Genomic DNA, 20053 nt, shown 5'->3' on the forward strand with positions numbered 1-20053 from the left:
TCATCAAATAGTGTTTGTGGGCAGAGACCCTAAGTAGACTGCCAAGCTGTTAAACTGCCAACCTACCCACTGGTTTATTCTGCAGCAGAAATACAAGCATGCCTGGACCAACCCCCAGAACTCAGCTCTGAACTCCTCTCTCATTCTGTCAGAATTCCCAGCCTGTTTTGAAAATGGAATTTATTTTTGTTAAATTGCAAAAGAGTTGGATGCAGTCTGCTAGTTGTGTTTTGCCTCTCCTTCTTTGTGCAGTGAATTTTGTTCATTCACTTTACATGCCTCAAGTTGCTGTAATGCTGCTGGGAAAGTAATTGCCTTGCACTTTCTCTTTCTGATGCCCACGGGTGACTGTGGGGGACTCCTCCCTGGGCACAGTGCAGAGTTAAAAGCCCAGCTTTTGCTGCCTTGCCTAAGACCTGGTTATTTCTTTCTTTTTTTTTTTTTTTTTTTTTCTTTTTTTTTTTTTTTTTTTGTCAGCTGCCTGTTATATCAATCACAGAGCTGGGATCTATTTATAGGTTGGGACTCGGAGTACTGTGTCCTAGTCACAAAGAGAGGCAGAGACGCAGAGGGGACTGTCGGCTGGTGCAGGCAGAACCAAAAGATATTTAATCAGCAATTAGAAACACCTGAGGGCAAGGGAAATTCTACTCCAGCCTCGAGCCTCATCTCTCAGCCTGCAGCATGTAAGTAGCGAACTTCTATCTTTTATTGCATTTGTGGGCTTGTGTTTTCTTTCTTTTTTATTTATTTATTTTTTAATCCAAGCATTGCTCTGCACAAATCATTTTAGCTGGTCTAAAAATTATGGCAGCATCTCAATACAGTTAAAGGTGATATTTTTTTGATCTTCACTCTGTCAAAGGAAGGTCAGTGCGACCCACAAGGAGAGGAGTTGGTTCAGAACTTTGTGGAAATCGGGCGGTTTCACTATTTGAGTGTGGTTTTTTCCTCTGGAAATAAGTAAATGAAAGTTTGAGTGGAACAGTTTTGTTTTGGGAATAGAAACAGTCAGGTTTGCTGGCATTCCAGAAAGGTCAATGTATAACGTAACTCTGCTTAAGGGCTTACCAAGGACAGGTGCTATTTATCCCATGCTGGTAAAGGCAAACCTGGGAACTTTAGCAGTCCTGTCTTAAAAGAACCAAGTGACAACCTTCCCTCTATTAAAAAACCCAAAAGCCAATACCCCCCCGCCCCAGCTGCATATCAAATCTTTTCTTATCCGACACATGCAATGAAATTTTGCTTTTAGTGAAGGCATTTAGCATTAAGCAGTGATGTTTCTTTAATTTTACAAGTCCCAAAGCAACTGGAGAATTTTCAATGACAAAAGAGGGGTGCAAGTCTTTGCAAAGTTGGCACAGTGATAATCAAAGAAAGAACTTACTCTCTCATCACCAACGAGATGTTTGCTTTAAAGCAGCCAAGATGTAAAATATTTGAACAATTATATATTTCTGCAGTAGTTTTATTAACAGAAATTTGAAGAGAGGGAGAACAATAATTAGAATTTTTTTTATTAATAGCTTTCAGTAGAAATATGAAGAGAGTGAGAAAAAGAATTAGTCTGAATTTTTTTGTTAATAGCTTTTAGTATAATATTTTTTGTCAAAATATAAGAGGTTTTTCTTGTTTCATTGTTTTGATTCAGAGGTTTGTGTTACATCTTTTTACAATATTTAGGGTTAATATTAATTTCTAAGCATAGGAACATAACCTTGCTGTGTCTACCCCCACAAAATCTTAATATTACAATTATAATTTTAGTATGTCAAGTTTTTAGCATAAATTTCTCACTAAATATATGTTCTAGAAAACTTTTTTATCCCCAAAATGTATCATTTTTGAAGGTAACAACAAATAAAATTAAGCTAAACTTAAAATAATTTGGAGGGAAAAGTTTCTAATAGAAACAGAATAATAAAACCAGAGCTGCCTCACAGTTAAATCATCAGGTTTTGAGGAATACTTGTGAGATTAATTTCTTAGATTGACTGTAGAAGGGTGACAAATAGGCTTCTTCTTTAGTTCTTTATTTTGCATTTCTTCAATGTACATTTTATAATACTTAGAACATTTAGCTTAAGTATAGGAATAAAAAAATATTGACTACATATTAATGCTCTCTAAGTTTTTAACCATCAGTATGAATACTCCATCCTTCAGCTAAAATTCTGATATAAGGAAGGCTTTTAGGAGAATATGGACAAACCAGGTGAATTAACATGCCCAAGTAATGCTCCAAAAGATCATTACAACACATTGCCTGCTATGAACCTTTTTTTCTTACAAATAAAACTGTGATCGTTGTCATCATACGAAGCTTCATTTTGATTATTAAAGCTTTTTGCTTTACTTAAAAATGAACATATTTAAATTATTTAAGTACTTTTCTGTTTATTTTGCCATGATATTACATTTATCATTTATTGCTTCTCTGTAATAATGCAAAGTTGTTTTGTAATAAAAGCAGCAAATTTTTCTGAAAAGCATTAAAGGACTAAAATTGCTGACTCTGTAACCAACAAAGAATCTATCATATAGCTGGTCTGTGGTCCCACTAAGAATTAAAAACCAAGAGACAATGCTGAAAAAAAAATTTGAATTATTTTCTTCCCTACACAAAAACCAATATTAGCATGACTCTGTTTGGAAATTACTGCAACTCCCCCCCCCCCCCCCCCCGCCCCCTTCCCCTATTTACCATACATTTTTGCAGAAATCTGAGAAATCAAAGAAGTTTTCTAAGTACAAAGCTATAAAAGGTTCAGTCTTAAGAATTTATTTGGACTATTCTATAGTTGTGTCCACATAATTGCTGGACTTTATTCTTCTCTTTCAACCACATGTGAGTATTTTGCCCTGTAACCTGCCATATTTTGTCATTACTGCTTTGGAAGAAAAATAACCAAGCACCTACTATCCTTTGGGATAATGATCAATGCTTTCTAGGACCGCTTTTATTTGGAGGGAAGGTGTTACCTGTGGTTAAAGGGAAGACCAATGCATTATGTAGCAGAAAGAGTTTGTTATTTAGTTTCTGCTTTGCTAATGATTCCCATTTTGTGGACTAAGCACCTATCAACCTCTGAACTGTCTTACTGTACATACACTATTCCATAATTTTTTTTTCATTTCTTAAAAAACCCAACAAGCATCTTCTGTTTTATCCCAGTTTATTTGTTTGTTTGACTGCAAAGTAATGATTGACATGCAGATTCTCTTTTCCATGCCTCTGCTTTCATTGCTGAGTATGACATCTCTAGGGAATTATAAATAAAACCTGTGCCAGATCTGCTGCACAGGTGTCTGGAGTACAGCATGCTCAGGTGTCTCACTGTAAATCTCTGAGAATATGAAGTAAACACAAGCAGAATAAAAACACTCTTCCTGAAACAACTCTGTGTTTTGAGGGGCCTTCTGCATAAACCCCGCAAAGCCAGCAGCCAGTTATTAAAGACTCTGTAGCTTTCTCTCTCTCACCTTTTTTATCGCTTTACCTGTACATCTGTCCATCTATTTCTCATCTATTTTTACATTTCATTATGCTGTGCTTGCTCTCCAGCTCTCTTCTTTTCCTTTCCTGAAGACACATTTCTATCTGGCACAGAAAATAAACTCAGATTGCGGGTAGTTATGTTAATCTAATTCAATCCTCTGTGGGCTAGGAGTGAAATTCTAATAGTGGAGCTGTTGAGGGCTTTTTTGTTAATGGCTTGGGGATTACATTGAGTTAAAGGCTCATTTCCTAATCAAACAGAGAGGGAGAGAGTGACTCCGAATATTTATGAGTCTCCCAGCGAGAGTTAAACATTGAACTCCAAAAGCAGGATTTCAGTGCTGCAAGAAAGAGTTAAAACCCCTCAGGGCTGCTGTGAAGAGGGAAAAAAAAAAGGAAACCAGTTAAGCCATCAGCATTTTCAACTGCTGTATAACTTCAGTTTGAGAGAAAATAATCATCTCACGAGCTAAAATGGAAACTGTAGCAAGATATTTAAAACAAAGTCAAGTGATGCTTCAAAAAGGCTCTTCTTCAGTGAAGCAGGATGCACGCAGTGCATGCAGCCGCCTAACAGAAACTCCAAATAAATACTCTAAATGAGAAGGATTGGAGGGTGGGTTGCCTTTTTATTATTAATGCCTGGAAGACACAATTTAATTTTCTAATGCCTTTTTTTTTTTTTTTTTGGTTTTTTTTTTTTTTTTTTGTTTCTACTTAACTCTTGGGTCACCTTTTCTTTAAAAAAGGAAAAAAAAAAAGGAAGTATGGATGGGTTAATATTTAAATTGTCCTACTTCTGTTCTGTAGACTGGTACCTTTTGAGGCATTTTTTCTGTCCTTCAGTTTAGCTGGTGTCTTGTATCAAATAGTCTATTTGAAGAACTGTATTTGCTGTGACAGGAATGATTGACCAAATTAATGGCTGATTGCTTTTGTGATGAGTTCATCATACATGCATGGGCAGCTTGAGTAGACCCTTCTGTTGCTGCAAAAGAGCAGGCCTGCCTACCTGCAGCAAGCCCAGGACCTCTGTGTTGCTAAGGGCTGGTGTGTTGTGAGCTAGCCAGCAGTAAGCTTTTTTGCTCCAAGATGGGACTCAGAAAATTTGTCTGCAGCAGGTGAACTGCACAAAATCAAGATTGCGCCATGATCCTGCCTCTCTTCTGAAAAGAGGCCCTGGAAAGGAATGGGGATAGAAACCTGTTGTTCTCTGACACATGGCCAAGTCATATCTCTGTGGTCCTCAGTTTCCCTGTTTGTAAAATGATATGTGACTGCCATTAAAATAACTCCAAGATCTGCAAAGAACAATCCTATATAAATCCCAAGTGGCTGATTTGCCCGTGGGAACAACTGCCAATCCCTGACGTAGGTGCATAGTGGAAAACAAGAGGGTTTGTGTTGGGAAAAAGAGTTGCCCCCCTTCACTTTATTTGTTGTTGTTTGGTAGGCGTTTTGGTTTGTTTGGTTGCAGTTTTTTAAATACATTTCGTACTAGCCACCTATAAGGTTTTCTGATTTTGGCATAACTAGGAAATAGAAGACTAACTTACTTCTCGTGTAGCATCCAGTGGTGTTGTCCTATGCACTAGGACTGAGTTTAGTCTTAGTGACCCTTGCTGAGATGAAGCTCCAAGTTTATTGCCAAAAAGTGGTAAATTCTGGCTAAAAAAGTAAGTCATCTGGAGCCATGTGTATCAATGGTCATCCTGTATGCACCACTCTTGGCATTTTTGCTGACATGTCTATCTGGATGTAGCACCTTGAGGTAAGATTTGGCATCTTGCCCTAGTTTAAAAATTATTTAAAACTGCAACCTGGTGTGAATGCCTGAGGCCCCTTTCTCTTTGTGCTCTGTGCCTGGACCTGCTGAGGAGAGCACCATCAGCTAGAGTGTACTTTATTAAATGCATTTGAAATACATATTAACTGTGTTCTTTCCCTCTAATCATTGGAATATACAGCAGATCGCTTTGAAACAAAAGCTTTCTGTGTCTGAGCTGGAAACTGTGTAACATTTTTTTTCCTGCCTTCTCTTTCCTGCTGCAGTTTCCTTTCTTTTTGCCTCAACCTTTTACTCTCCTGCACTATTCTGCTGTGGCCAGTTTATACTTAGATTTTCCCTGCTGACCTTTCAGGCAAAATACACTTCCTTCTCCTCTTTTTGTCCTTTCCAGTGCTATGCTGAATCTTCTGAATTACTTGCTACTGTTTACCCTGAAGGTGGCTGCATTTCAGTGAAGCTTTGCCTGGCATACATATATTTTATGAAGAACTGGGAAACTGAAAAGTGTTCTTCAACTTTCCCAAGAAAGCTACTGTGTTCTTGTATGCTACAACTACTTAAAAAAATAGAGTAATATAGGAATTTCAAGGAAGGAAATATTGCAGGTCTAGAACTTTAAAACACATAGTTTATTTGACAAAACGTTTTCAAAGTAACAACAGTTTTAAAGTCTCAGCCCTCTTGAAAATCTCTAGAAAAAGTGCTGCAACTTTAGGGGAAATTACTTTTTTTTTTGGAGGCATGAATCTTGCAACTAAATCTTGCTGTTTGGATACTGGAGAACATATACCCAGCATATGCGAGAAGGAAGCATAAGTGGCTATTTTTATTCATTAAGGAGTTGCTGCCCTTTCCTTTCCCCCAACCATGTGAGATGCGAATGATCCTGCTCACAAGAGTTTCACGCTGCTCTCAGAATGGATTCTCTTTTTCTTCGTAATTGTGTTTGCTGGATCAGCAGGAAATGTACTCCACAAGTTCTTCCCTGGTCTTCTCTGATCACCTCTTTGTAGTAGGCCTCAACAAATGACTGGTAGCTGTGTACTAAAACAGGCATTTAATTCACATCCCCCTAAAGCTCACGGGACCTACAGGGTAACTTTCTGGGTGAGAAGAGGGTATGTCTGCCACCAGGCTTGCCTTTCTTTTTGTTTGCTTTTCTATTCATCATTAGACCTTTTTTTTCCCCACAGACTTAAAAAAATTGCAGTTATTGTCACCGGCAGATTTTTCTTTTTCTTCTCTTTAAATAAATTCTTTCCTGTTGCATCATGTCCCCATGGCCTGGTACAGGGGGTTCCAACCTTTCCCTGTTGGGGATGTGAACTCAAGTAGATTGGTGAAGAGCTCATGTGAATAGGATTTTCTCAGTGATACTTTTTTTGAACTACAGTCTGTAGCAGTGAAAGTGTGGTAACACTCAAGTTATAAATATTGGTGAATGCTATCTTTGCATGGGAGAGGGAGACAAGGATTTTCTGAGTGCAACATTGGCTAGGAAGAGATAACTTACATCAGCATCCTCTCTAATGCTCAGAAAAACATTCGAGGAGCCTATCTCAAGTCCCCCTGCTTTTTAGGTGGAAACTGCTGTGTACAGCTTAAAGTATGTTCATGCCAATCTTTAGACCAAGCTCTTTGTATCACTCCTGTTCTTCCATTCTAGCTCTAACAGGCTCCCTGTTCAGTTCAAGGTGAGCCTCTTCAACAATGAGATGTGTTTTGCCCATCTCTTAACTGGGTTCCTGCTTCCCCATTCTCAGTTCTTTGTGGAGAATTCCATGATCCCAGCAAAATGCTTTGTGTTACTGCAGGCTTTGAGTATGGTCCTGTTTTGCCCCTCATAATTTCTATTCTCTTTTTCACATTGCAGATAATCACATGATTCTTCCATTCTTCTTGAGCTTTCTTCCCATCCTTCTTACTCTCTTTTTGCTACATAGGATTGAACCTCACTTTTGTGTGTCTCTAAATAGGCTCTACTCTTGTGACTCTCTGTAATGACTGTTCATGCCGTCTACTGCCTATGCAGCTCTTTCTGTGAGTGTCAGCTGGTGCTCTGCCTTACACTCCCTGCACAGAGAACTGTTGGGGATAGAGAGCTAGAGTTTCTTTGGGCTCTCTATCCTGTACAAAGAAATCAGAAGTGAGGGTGCCTCCATGTGCTCCAGGTATTTATAGACATGTTACTACTGTGCTGAAGTGATGGGCCATACCTCTTGGTAATACCATGTTGACCTGGATACAGCAGTTCTAGCTCTGTAATTCTCCCGGCACATGGGTTTGGGAAATGTGTGTTTAAGGAGGACAGAATTAATGGGGCTGCTGCTATGTTTGTGAAGAGTTAAATGACGGGGGATGAGAGTCACAGCTTCTCCTGGGGAATAAGGACTAGCCAGAAGAATTGATTGTCTTGGCTTATTGATCCTTCAGGAAACAGCACTGAAGTGATAATGCTGTTCCTGCCACTTTGAGGCACTTTGTACCAGCAACAACCTCTGTTTACCTAGGCTAGTGCAAAGGAAGAGCTGCGCTGTTGCTAACTCATTCCAGAAAAAAACCATGCCAGACACGTTGAGTTGGCCACTTGTCTGTCTGCTCCCAGGGAGAGGTGACTGAGCTGCAGTAGCTCAGAAGGTGTTTGTATTTTACAGTGCTTAATGAAGATTGGCTGCAAATGGTAGCTAGTGAAATGCCACGCTGAGTCTTTGCTGGCAGTGTCTTGGCCTGAAGCATTGGTTGGACTAGATGGTCTTTAAGGTCCTTTCCAACTCAAACTGTTCTGTGATTCTACAAAGTCTCAGGCTGCCATGTCACAGGACATCCATCTCTCCCATGCCTATCCTTCCCTTCACCTTTCTGGTCAATTGGCAGTCACCACTCAGCTGGTCTTACTGGACCAACTGGTTGAACCAGTCCACTTGGGTGGTCCAAGTGCTTTTTATCCTGTGATCCCAATGCCACCTCCTAGCCAGGAGCCTGACCACTGGTGTGGGCTGATGGGAAGTAGATGATGAAACATCCCACCTCCTTTGCACTGAAGCACTGCCCTGAGAAGTCAGGCATTTTTTTCTGGCCTCAGGGTGGCAGAAGGAGAAACACCCACGTGCTGCAGGGGCTGCTGGAGGAGCAATGCTTCCGTCACTCAGCTACACCACCCCTGTGCATGCATGAAACTTGTTCAAGGAGCACAACACTGCAGAGTGTCAGCTCTGAGCATCTGTTGGGTGCTTCTACAACCATGGGCCTGTGAGAAGTGGAGGCCTGGCTGTGTCTGGGCTCTCAGTTGTCCAGTAGCACAGTGGGCTGGGTAAGCCCTTGCACTGTTGCCCCTGAGGCATCAGTTGCAAACAGCTGATGAACTGGGCTGGCTCACACCATTAGCTGGACCACTGCTGGTAACTACAAGTTTTGGACTCTCACCTGTAGAAATAAACGAGCAGATTGCTCATGATGCTCCCTATATTCTTTTGTCTCTGCTTTGTACTTCAACAGGCTCTGCACCATTTCTCCTTTTGGATGTATTGTGTTTTGAGGAATCTCAGGCAGGCCTCTGCACCTTCCCATAGCAAGGTCAGAAGACCAAGAAATCTTGGGGCCATTAGGAGTGCATTGCAAAATCTTGCACAAAGCCAGGAGGGCCAAAAGGCTATTGTGAAATGCTTCTTTGTTGAGTCAGGCCACTTTATATATAGAGATATGCAAATAAAATACAGAGCAATTTAATTACCCTACATATAATTTCTATACTTCATCCTCTTTGATGTTGCCAACAACTTTATTGTAGCACTTGATGTTTGACTTTAAATCTCAACCATGTGAAACGAGGTGATGAGAAAAATTGCAGTGTTTTTTTAAAGAAGAAAAGTGTCTATTCCACAAGATTTCAGGGAATAACTAAAAAGTAATGCCAGCTATATTCTTAAAAAAAAAGATATATTAATAACCACCAATGCATAATAGAATATATAATTATGTTTCTTTTGGGACTTGATCAGTAGCTGAACATTCAAGGCTCAAAATAATGAATTTAATATAGTATGCAACATCATGTTATGTAATGTGAAATTATTATCTACTACTTAATAAATCTCATGCTGTGACTGTTCTACTTCTAAACTAGCTCTCAGATTATAGTGACAAGTTCTACTGGCAGCTATGTTCCTTCTGTTTTGCTCTTGTTGTGTGTATCATGATACATTCCCTACAGCTGGGGCTGCTGCATTTAGCCATGAGACAGCTTCTGTCTGAAAGAGCTTCCAATTTGATTCAAAACAAGAGACTACTGGGGTAGAGTCAGTCAGGAAGTCTGTGGCTAGAGGAAAGATGAGGGCAACTGAGACAGGAATTTGTGGTAATATATTGCTGAAAGTGTGGCTCCTTGGGAGTCCAGGTGACTTCACTTGGTATGGACTTAACAAAAAGATACCAAAAAGAGTATAGGCCTATATTTTTCTGTGTAACACTTGTCTAATTCTTTGCTTTGCAAAATTAGCACCTCCACTTTCTTAGCTGAGAAGAGAGCTCTGCTACATGTTTTCAGTGTCTTTACATACACAAGTATTTTCCTTACTTTTTTTCAACAAGGTAGTCATCTTTCTCTTTATAAGGAAGTGCTTTAAATAAAACAAATAAAAAACCGTATCACATAAAATTAGTCTTGGGTTTTTTTCTGTGTCATTCAGAGATAAAGTTATGGATGGATTCAAAAAGATATGTCCATAAAGGCATTTACTGGACATGTGGACTCAATAGTGGCAAGTACATGTTATGGTCTACAGGGAACTGTCTAAGCCACAGGCTGCCAACATACTGATGATGAAGTCTGCAAAGGTCCAACAAGATTAAGAACAGGGGAAAAACTCTCCTTTCTTACAGTCTTTCCCTGAGCACATATTAGTATTTGATATTAGAGGTAGAATATGGGACAAAATGACATCTTATCTTGACCTGGTGTAGCTCTGCTAATAACTTTTCTTGCGACTGAATTCAGTGTTGTCACTTTTTGCAGTTCGTTGTTAACATGATACTCTGTTACAGATATGTAGACTACATTTCGGGCTATCCAATCTTGCCTACCCTGACTGTTTTTCTCCTGCTGTAGGTAGTGTTTCTAAAGCTGCTAAAGTCCCTAGGATAGAAAAGCTATGCAAATTTAAAAGTAGCAGTGAAGAGAAGATTGCAGCCATGGAGCAAGACTGAGCTAAGCAGAAATTATTCTTCCTGAATTTACCCTTTCTGTATGGTACTGTGCTCCTTCCCACTGACTGCATTGTTCTTGAGGTAACATTTTCAGGGCAGAAGTTACGCCCAAAGGGAAGAGGCAGTGGATTAGAGGACCCTATGTTTAAGGCCATATTGTGCAGCAGCTGGGAGTTTGTTTCCATGTATCACATCCTTTGCTCTGTAATGCTGAGCTCTGCAGAAGGTTTAGTCACCTGATGGGTTTTGGTTTGGTGGCGTGTTGAGGCAGAGGAGTTTTGGATTGCTGTATCATCAGCAATGCATCATCAGCTGGCGAAGGTTTCTTGAAGCAAATGGTCACTGCATTAGAACAGCCAGCAGGGCCCTTGTCTTGCTGGTACTTGCTCCTTGTAACTTGGTCAATGGCTTCTGGCTTCAACTTTCCCATCTGTGAGTGAGAGGGAGTGATATGCCCTCTATACCTTCTTTCTGCAGTGCAGCACAGGGGAACACCTTCCCAGCTTTTACCTGACAGAGGAAGAAATGGGAGAAGAAGAAGATATTTTGCTTTTAGGATGAGAGTACAGTGTGAGAAAGAGGAAGGACCACAAACATCTTGCACTCAGTGGTTATATGGTGGAGCATACTTCTTGTACAACACCTATCCTGTGAGCCCAGAGTACTTGAAGATGTGCTTATTATTTGCTGAAAACTGTGGTTTGGTGTTTTGGTGTTTTTTTTCCCCCCAGGATTTCTTTCAATGCCGCCATCTGTAAATTTGTAATTGTAAACCTGTGTGAGATTGGAGGCTCATGTAGTCTCATGTAATTTTGCTGCTGTATGTTTTCAATAAGACATGAAATGACTTCAGGCTTCTGAGCACATTTTCTTTCATGGGCCACAATTCACCTCTGCGGTGAGAGGACAGCTGTGCATTGCTTTTTGGGAGCTAGAAGAGGCCAGGCAAGGGACAGCAGTGCTTCCTATCCTGCTTCAAAAGTAGATTGTAATCTTTTGCATATTTCAATACTTTGCACTGGTAGGTACTGACGTGCATGGGAATCAGCCCAAAATATTTTACACTGAAGTCTTGATAAGCCCTCAGACCTGGAAAACTTGTGACAGGCCTGAAGTGTTGGGGAACCATGCTAGGTTTAGCTCTCCAACCCACCCAGAAATATTCCAAACTTCCTTTTTATTTTGGAGCCCATCAATAATGTGGGGCAATTATGTGACTATGAAGAACGATTTGATATTGTACAAACATCTTTTTGTATCATTTTCTATTTAAAAGCAGAGCTAAGCAGGAATTTATGCTGCTTGTTTCCCATTCATCTGGGAAACGCTGCAACTTCAGTAAAGGCACATTTCTGTGGAGAGGACTCGAGCTGCTAATTTGACTGTAGGAGTTTATTTCTGGAATGCAGCAGTGTTTCATCAACGGAGCAGCTGTCCTGGAAACACTTACCACATGGGGTCATTTTCCTCTCTGTGTGTAATCAACAAAGCCACCCCAGTTAATCTGAATCCTTTTAAGTCTCCTAAACTAGACCATAGGGAGTGCACAGAGATCTATAGGACTCTGACCTCCTTCACTTCCTTCTCCTATCATTAGGGAAGACAAAATAGTCCCATACTTAAATGTCCTTTAAAGGGGAAGCCCAAAACCTCTTCTGAGCATGGAAAACTGTTTCTTAACAGTAACACACCACTGATTTGGTGGGGACATGTTGGTCCTCTGTTTTCTGTGTGTGTTTTGTGATAATAGCTACAAATCTTCTAAGTTTACCAAATATTCCAGGTTGTGAGATCACAACAGTCAGAGGTGGAAAAGCTTCTTGGGTTATTCCATGCTTTTTGTTCTCTTTGATTTGCTTTGCTTTCATAGCTTTCTTCCACCTCTGTTCACTTCTGGGATGACAGTTGTGCAGGTAAATTCCTTCTACTACAACAGAAATTTTCATAGTTATACAGTTGAAACTATTTCCTAATTTTTTTCTTCTCCCTAGTTCTCTCTCATGTTGCCCAGTTCCTTCCTCAGTGTTTACACTCTTTGATACTTTTTTGGATTTAAGTCCTGTCTCTAAATGCTCTTTGCCTCCAGTAGACTCTATGGGGTGGTTTTTTGCCCCCCACTACAACCTTGCATCAGTCTCTGGAGCTGCTGTAGAATCTTTATTGTGGTTCTATTAGGAATGTTTTACTCTTTGGGTTTAGTGACTCCTTCCTCTGTTTTAAACCTGTCTACAAGGCCAGTCAAAAGTAGCAGTTCTTTGTGTGTAGGAGGACACTCTCTTCAAGCCTGGACAAGGACCTTTTCAAGAGGCTCCACCTGGCAAGTCCTGCACCTGTGGTCTGGACCAGCCTTGCTGCAGCCATGGGTGCATCACTGGAGCTCTATAAGGGAAGTCTGCATCTGCCAGGATTCAGGGACTGCTTTTTCAGTCAGGTACTTGAAACAGACAACACAAATTACTTTGATGGTTGCTGTCTCCTCTTTCCCCAAGCTGTGCCAGTGTGGCTTTTCAGATTATTAAGTATGACTTGGGCTTCCTAAAGACTAACAGTATCATCAAGGACTTTTGCTCCAACAGTGAGTTGTTTCAGAAAGTGTTTTCAAAAGACACCTCACTGAATTCAGCCAGAGTATTTAAAAGTTTCATGTCAGAGTAAAGAAAACTAAAAAATATTCAATAAATGTAAAATATCTTTTTCAAAGTTCTCTGCCTTTCCTGATGAGGTGAACATAATTTTTCCTAGGTCATCCTTATGAAAGGATAGAATCCAGAAGGATAAGAAGGCTGGTGTGATCCCTTTAGAGCAAAGGCAATATAGCTTTTCTTTGCTGAGAGCCAAGGGGCAGTAAGTTGTAGTAGGAAAGCAAGGTTGATTTTTGAGACATGTTGCAGAGGGAACAGGTGATCAGTTTTTGAACACAGCCTGCAATGAAGCAAATCAGAGGGAGCTGGAGAACAGCAGTGTGTGCCTTTGAGAAGCCTTCAGTAGGCAATAAAGTACTAAATGAACATGTAACGGAGAAGAATAGAACAGTGTTTTCCCCAATACGATGAAAGAGTCTGAATGAAATGATGGATTTCTTTTATCTGTTAAAACTAGAACCATGTTTAGTTAGCCAGAATATGTGAGAAACTGGAAGAACAGTTTTTCCTCTCTTGTTTATGAGCTTGTGTTTCAGCAGAGTTCTCAGCTGGACTTAAGTACACTCACACTGAAAATGAGTACTGTAGTAGTGTAGGCAAACCTTGATACAAGGCAAATGTATTGGGCTTGACTGATTGACAAGCAGATCTCTTCACCCTTTTATAACCATGATGTGATGAATTTATAGTATTCGTTCTCATCAGCACCTTGCTCTATGAAGCTTGAACTAAATTTCAAAACAGTAAAAGAGATTTTAAAAAAAATTAAATCTCTTTTTTTTTTTTCTTCTCCAACCAACACAAAGATTATTGAATTCAAGACGTGGAAAAATTTAGCTGACCACTTTTCCTGTTTAGGATTTGTGCACTGCACAGCATTTGCCTTTAGCCTTTACACATTCTTTGTATATGCTTTATACTTTCTAGTAGATAAAGTATATGTCCTCTGGCAAAAATATGTAATTTTTCATAGCAGGATTACTATAATGTATAAGAAATTGCCTGATGAAAGCCATGTATGACTTGTCTCAATTGAAGCTTATTGGGGACAAGCAAGTACTGGACAAACAGTTCAAACATTTAGTGAACAGCTTAGGCAAAGCAGAAGCTGTCTTGGAGCGCTTGTCTTGTTTCCTACAACTCTTGGAGAACCATGAGGATTCTCAACAGATTTTAAGGCAGACCAATACTACTCATGTTTTAGCCCTAACTGTATTAAAATCTAAAATCCACCTAGCAACTCCTGCACTTGTCTGGGCAGTTTCTCAACACAACATCTTCTAGAGAGACATACAACCTTGATTTAGAGACATTGTGTAGAATAACCAGCACGCCTCATGACAAGTGGTCCCAATGGCTGGTTCTGGCTGTTTAAAATGTCTTTACAGCTTAGTGAAATTTGTCTAGTTTTAGATTACAAGAATAATCTTGTCTTATATTCTTTTAAAGCTAGATTAAAGAACTTTCCATTATTAATTTTCCCCCCACTTACAATTAGATCAGGTCAACCCTTAGCCTATTCTTGGAATTAAATTTATTATGCTTCTCAGATCTGTCATTGGATAGGTTTTGTTTCAAGCAGGTATTAGTTTGACAGCACCATGCTTTTCAGTTCAGTAACTTATGTCTTTCAATCTCATTCTGTCTCAACCATGTCATCATTTATCTACACAAATGGGGACATTTTCCAAGAAAAATACCCCATATATGAATGCTTTTAAGAAACCCTTTGACATTGCTAATGGTTTCACAACTTTCCCAACTGCTGCAAGTCATATGCCATGTACAGGTATTTGTGTTCAGCTGGACTGCCAATAATCCTGCATGTGCTCAATTTCAATTCAGCTAACTTTTTGGAATTTTTAACCCAGACCAGCTCCTCAATCTGAGCTGTACAAACACATGTGTTAACACAAGGGAGGAGGCAGGACAAATGTGGTTCAGTTGAGAAGGATGGTAAGATCTCTGCTTTCTGTAACACAGATGCATTAAAGAGCTTAGGTAGAGGGACTTCATTTTTTTACAACTGAGTTTGTAAAAGTTAAACTCCTAAAGGAAACAAATAGGCAGGAACAATGTAGTTTTTTGCTCTGTGAATGTAGCACATATTTGTGTCAAATTAAGGGAAAATCTACGCTTCTGCAGAGGACAGGAAGGGATGTGATTCATTGGTAATTTAAAATACAAAATCTTACACTTAAATCCACTAGAAAAAGAAATTTGATACACTCCAAAAGCCTTTGGGGTTTGCCCATACTCTGTGTGGCAGAATGTGGTTGTGTTGCTTCAGGAAGAATTTGGGGAAGAAATCCTGGTTTGGGTGCTTTTATGTTCATGCTTTCGCAGCTTTACACAGGAATGAATATAAGGAATGCAGTTACTACGAGGCTGGGCTCTGAAAGAGAGTGAGTTTTACATGAGGACAGAACCAGTAGTGTGTTACTAAGGGCATAATAGAACCATTCTAAGAGAGAATGGGCTTTCCTCTGTCTTTCAGGATTTTAGAACATTTGATTATTTTTTCCAACATGTCCCCCTGCCCTGCCTGCTATAATGCCATGCGAAGCCACTTTCTTTCATGCCCCTTTGCTAAGATATTTAGGCTAGTCAAAATCAGACCCTGTGAATGGATGTAGTAATGAGGCCCATTCATCAGTCTCAAATAGAGGTGGCCTGTCCATCCATAATTTTACCATGAGTTTTATTCCTCTTCTGTTAAATAAGAATTTGATTATCAAGAGCGCAATGGTAAGTGCTTTGCCAAGGAATTCCTGCACCAATTGGTAGGTATATTGAATTGCTTGTACATTCAGTATAGCTGTATCCCTACAATGTAAATGCTTAGATTGTGAAATCAAGGTAAAGAGGCTTCATACATCAGAGTAACAGCTGCTGCAGTGAAATATACCCTTCTTTGTACTTTCTCTGACTGTGATTGTTTGTGATATGGGCAATCCAAGACTTATGGAAATAGCTTCTCAGCTGGCTGGTACAGCTGCAGTGAAAGCAAATGAGCTCTGCCACTGTACACCACATTACTATTTGGCTTCTGGTGTCATTAGGTAGATGTTTCTTTGCTTTTAAGTGGTCGGGTTTTATGCATGCAGTAAGTAACTACAGGGTTTTCAGCAACCTAAAACAACCCTAAGCATGGTTTTAGCACAGGCCTTTACTTCCTGACTGTATACCTACACAAGGGGAGATACTCCCATCAGGTAAGTGGAACACTGGTGAAAAGTGAGTGAGGGAGTCTGGGGCAATGGTAGTGACAGACAAGTCTCATCTGTGTTGGCAATGTAGCATGACAGGCCAAGGGAGCAGAGTGGGCAGGAGGCAGACATTGGCCTTTGTGTGAGGCTGGATTGTGCTCTCTGCAGGGAGGACACTGGCAGTTGAGGGTGTGTTCTGGTGCGATGTTCAACTCTGGGCACTAGCAGCAAAAAATGCAGAGGAAACTTAGAAGGTAGTCAGAGAAGAACAACAAAAATGATAACAGAGCTGGAGGGATTGTTTTTATGAGGGAAGATCAAAAGAACTAAATATGTGAAGCTTGGCTAAGTGATGACTAAGAAGGGAATGTGAAATCCATCTACAACTGCTTGAAAGGATATAAACACTAGAGGTGAGCAAACAGTGGGGACAAATAGTCTGTGAATTTGAAAGTCATTTTCAGTTCAGCTGTGTTTCTGCCTTTAGTAATCACTTTCTGTTAAGACTTGTGCTTTCCTGAAAATATTTTCAGGGAGTGTTACACTTGTATATTCAAATGCTTCAGTATCTGCAAGGGAATTCTGAAATGTAAATTCAATCTTCAAATTTGAAATTTGCTTTAATTTACATAAATCACTTAGTGTATAGTGTATACATTGCACTAATCAACAGTATGCAAATTTTTTGCATGGCTAGTCAAAAATATAGTGAAAAATGTATTTTCAGTTTTAACATGGTATTTGTATGCACCCCCGATGCAATTACTTAGTTAACCAAGTAATGCAGGATAGGTTCCCACTGCTTCCTATCAGCTTTGCACAAAAAGGTGAGACATTTGCTTTTGCTGATGGGCTGTATTTTTTAAATGGTGAGATTTACGTGTTGAAATGTTGGTGGAGATATTTTTTTCTTTGACAAGAGTTAGAAGTCACTAGACCCCAACACCACAGCAGACTATGTGTATGAGGTCTGTTGGTGCAGTTTTGTGAAGTCATCAAGGTGTGCTTGTGCACTGTGAGGGAGGTATTTTCTAATTTTTTGGTGCAGAGTTTAGCAGATGAGAAAGGTGAATTTAGCTCCTGTGACCCTCCATGGACATTTGGAGCAATTGAATTAAGAAGAAATTTCTTCTTTTAAAAAGAATTAAGAATATTCTTTTAAGAAGAATTAAGAAGCGATTGAATTAAGAAGAAGGAGGAGTATAAGAAAATATGGTGTTAATGGTGAAATTTTCTCCTCCTGGAGGTCCACTTGTCATAAAGCTCTTGGGCAAAGCAGTGGAAGTGGTTCCTGGGCAAGCCTCAGGTGAACTGACAAATTCAGTAAGTCATTTGCAACTTTGGTGATTTGCGAACCAGGCATTAAAATTCCATGTTAATACTCATCAACAGGCTTTTCTAAGCATCTTTCCCAGTTAATGCAGGATTAATGCCTGCTGCCCAGTGAAGAACAAGAAAGATATGGTCAGCTGTGTAGATGCCCACAGCTGTTTCCAGAGGCGTTTTCTTCAAGAGAGTACGTATGCACGCATGCGTCAGTGCACACTGTACACAAAAACTACAGGCTTTGACCTATGCAAACACACACCAAATTATTGCTTTCTGTAAACAAATTAGCATACTTTAAAAGGTGAAAATCTCTATAAAATTGTCTGCCCCGTTGTTTATGGTGTGAGTAGAGGATGCACTACATTACAGAGGGGCTCACATTTCTCTCTTCTCCCCCCCTCTCTAAATGGACGTGTGCTCCGTCCGTTTCACCATTGTTCCTGCCAGCCCGATCCCAGCAGGGGTTCCCTAATTAGCAATCTCTTCATTTCCAATCAAAGCACAAAGCGGCCCCAAAAGCCTCTCTTTATGAGGGAGCTGAGTGGTGGCTGGGGACGTGGAGTGGGATAATTGCCTTCGCCACTGGCAGCAGTAAGCAGCCTGGCTAATTCATTATTGTAATAACTTTGCTTGTCCTTGGGGAGGGGGGGCTAGGGTGAGGAGGACTGAGCCTGGCAGTGCTAGCTGAGGACAGGGGGAAGGGGGAATCCAGCCAGAACTGAGGTAGAAGATGGGAAAAATTGGCAGGAAAGAAGAAACCTTTCAATATTTTTCTGCCTGCCTCCCCCCCTTAAATAAATTGAGGGTTAAATTAATTTGTGGCATGGTAGCCAGTGCTCCCTGAGCAAGACTGCCACAAGCACCCTCTGCTCCGCCCTTGTCATGGTCACAGAGAGGGATGCCTAGAGGGATGTCTAGAGAGGCATGTTAGGTGGCCCCTGGAATGCTGGGGAGGCTGGGGCTTGGAGGATTAGGAAAAGCTAGGAGTTGCCTCTCAGTTCAGGTAGGAAAAGCTGACACCCAAGCATTGACAGAAGGCTGAATGTCGGAGGTACCCACTGTTTGTGGCTTTCAGTGATTCACAAGAAGTCCCTGGTCCCTGTGTGGAGATTGTATGTTGTACAGCTTCAAAGGAGTCCAGAGCTGACAAATCCTATAGCAGAGCTTTGTTCTTATCTATTGTCTCTTTAAAATACATTCAATGTATGTAAGACTTGCCTCTTTTTCTGTGGGCTGCAGATTAGTGTTTGCTGGAGCTCTGTTGGCTTTTAGGAGCCATCAAGGCTCTGCCCTTGTGAGCAGAGTGCTAAGCTGAGATGCCAGCAACTGACTGAGCTGCCAAAGGGAACAGGCAGTGGTGGTGGCTTCTTCCTGTTCCTTGAAGGGAAATGTCTGTGGTGTGGCACAGTAAATTTATTAGGATTTTGGTTTTGAAAAGTGTACATATTATAAGTAGGTAAGACCAGTAATATAATTTCAGACCCTCTGGTTCTTCTTTTATTTCTTTGTGCTTATCTCAAATTGGTGGCAGGGTTTTGTTTATTCCATCTCACTGATGGGACAGCTCCTTTTCTGAATTCCTTTGAGCCCATACTGCTGTGAAGTATTCATGAAGCCTGTCACCCTGAGATGGTCACCATTCATGTTTCTGCACTGAAGTGGCTGGTAATGAAGCTATGTGTTTTACTGTCAGAGTTTTTTCATTGAAAATTATTATTTCTGACAGTAAAACATAACTAAAGAAACAGTGACATCAAAATGCAAGCGCCAAACATGCAAATTTGTGTGTGGCAGGAGCAGTTTAAAATTAAATTATGCCCTTGTGATAATTAGTGTACACTTAATTCTGGAGATATTTGTATTGTATTTGTGTAGTGGAGAGGGACACGAAGCAAGTCCTCAGCCTGAGGGGCTTTTCAGTGATATGTAACAGATCCTTTGAGTCCCAAATGGTTTATCCACCTAAAACACAAAATGTTTACTGGGAGGAGATGTTTTTGAGGTAGTTGAGTAAGGCAATGGAGAATTAACAGCTATTTGGGGCAGAATTTATAGGTATTGTTGTCCAGACTCTAGCGAGCAGTGATGTTTTCCCAGCTGCCTTATGCTAGGTGCTGGCCTGCAGGTTTCTCTGCTTCTCAAGCAGATGTTCAACCTCTTGGACACTGTGCAGCACAGACGAAAGAATTTCAGCAAGAACAAACTTCCTCTGCCTGGTACCAATGTCCACAGAGATGATGCTAATGTCCCAAGAGAAAACACGCCTATTCATTTCTATTTTTCCATGATCAGTGCTGTAGTCCTGATTGTGCTGTGCTTTTTGCTGTCTAATGTAAACACCATACAGGAAGGTACATTCAAATAGGCCAATGAGTGCATA

The 20053-nt window shown here is 40.3% G+C and overlaps 1 protein-coding gene across 3 annotated transcripts in view; it reads left to right on the top strand.

Moving 5' to 3' along the window:
- Positions 1-536: 536 nt before the first annotated feature.
- ESRRB (estrogen related receptor beta) overlaps positions 537-20053 on the top strand; it is a 126087-nt gene continuing 106570 nt past the window's right edge. For 2 of the 3 annotated variants that reach the window (XM_038137448.1, XM_038137445.1), the window contains exon 1: positions 537-686. Coding sequence is in view for 2 of the 3 variants with exons in the window: in XM_038137445.1 (XP_037993373.1) it covers positions 685-686 (2 nt within the window). In the remaining variant the exon portion in view is untranslated. The remainder of the gene's footprint in view (positions 687-20053) is intronic. The other variant, XM_038137446.1, reaches the window with a different exon arrangement.

The sequence above is a fragment of the Motacilla alba genome, chromosome 5 (genome assembly GCF_015832195.1).
Source record: "Motacilla alba alba isolate MOTALB_02 chromosome 5, Motacilla_alba_V1.0_pri, whole genome shotgun sequence".
Taxonomy (NCBI): domain Eukaryota; kingdom Metazoa; phylum Chordata; class Aves; order Passeriformes; family Motacillidae; genus Motacilla; species Motacilla alba.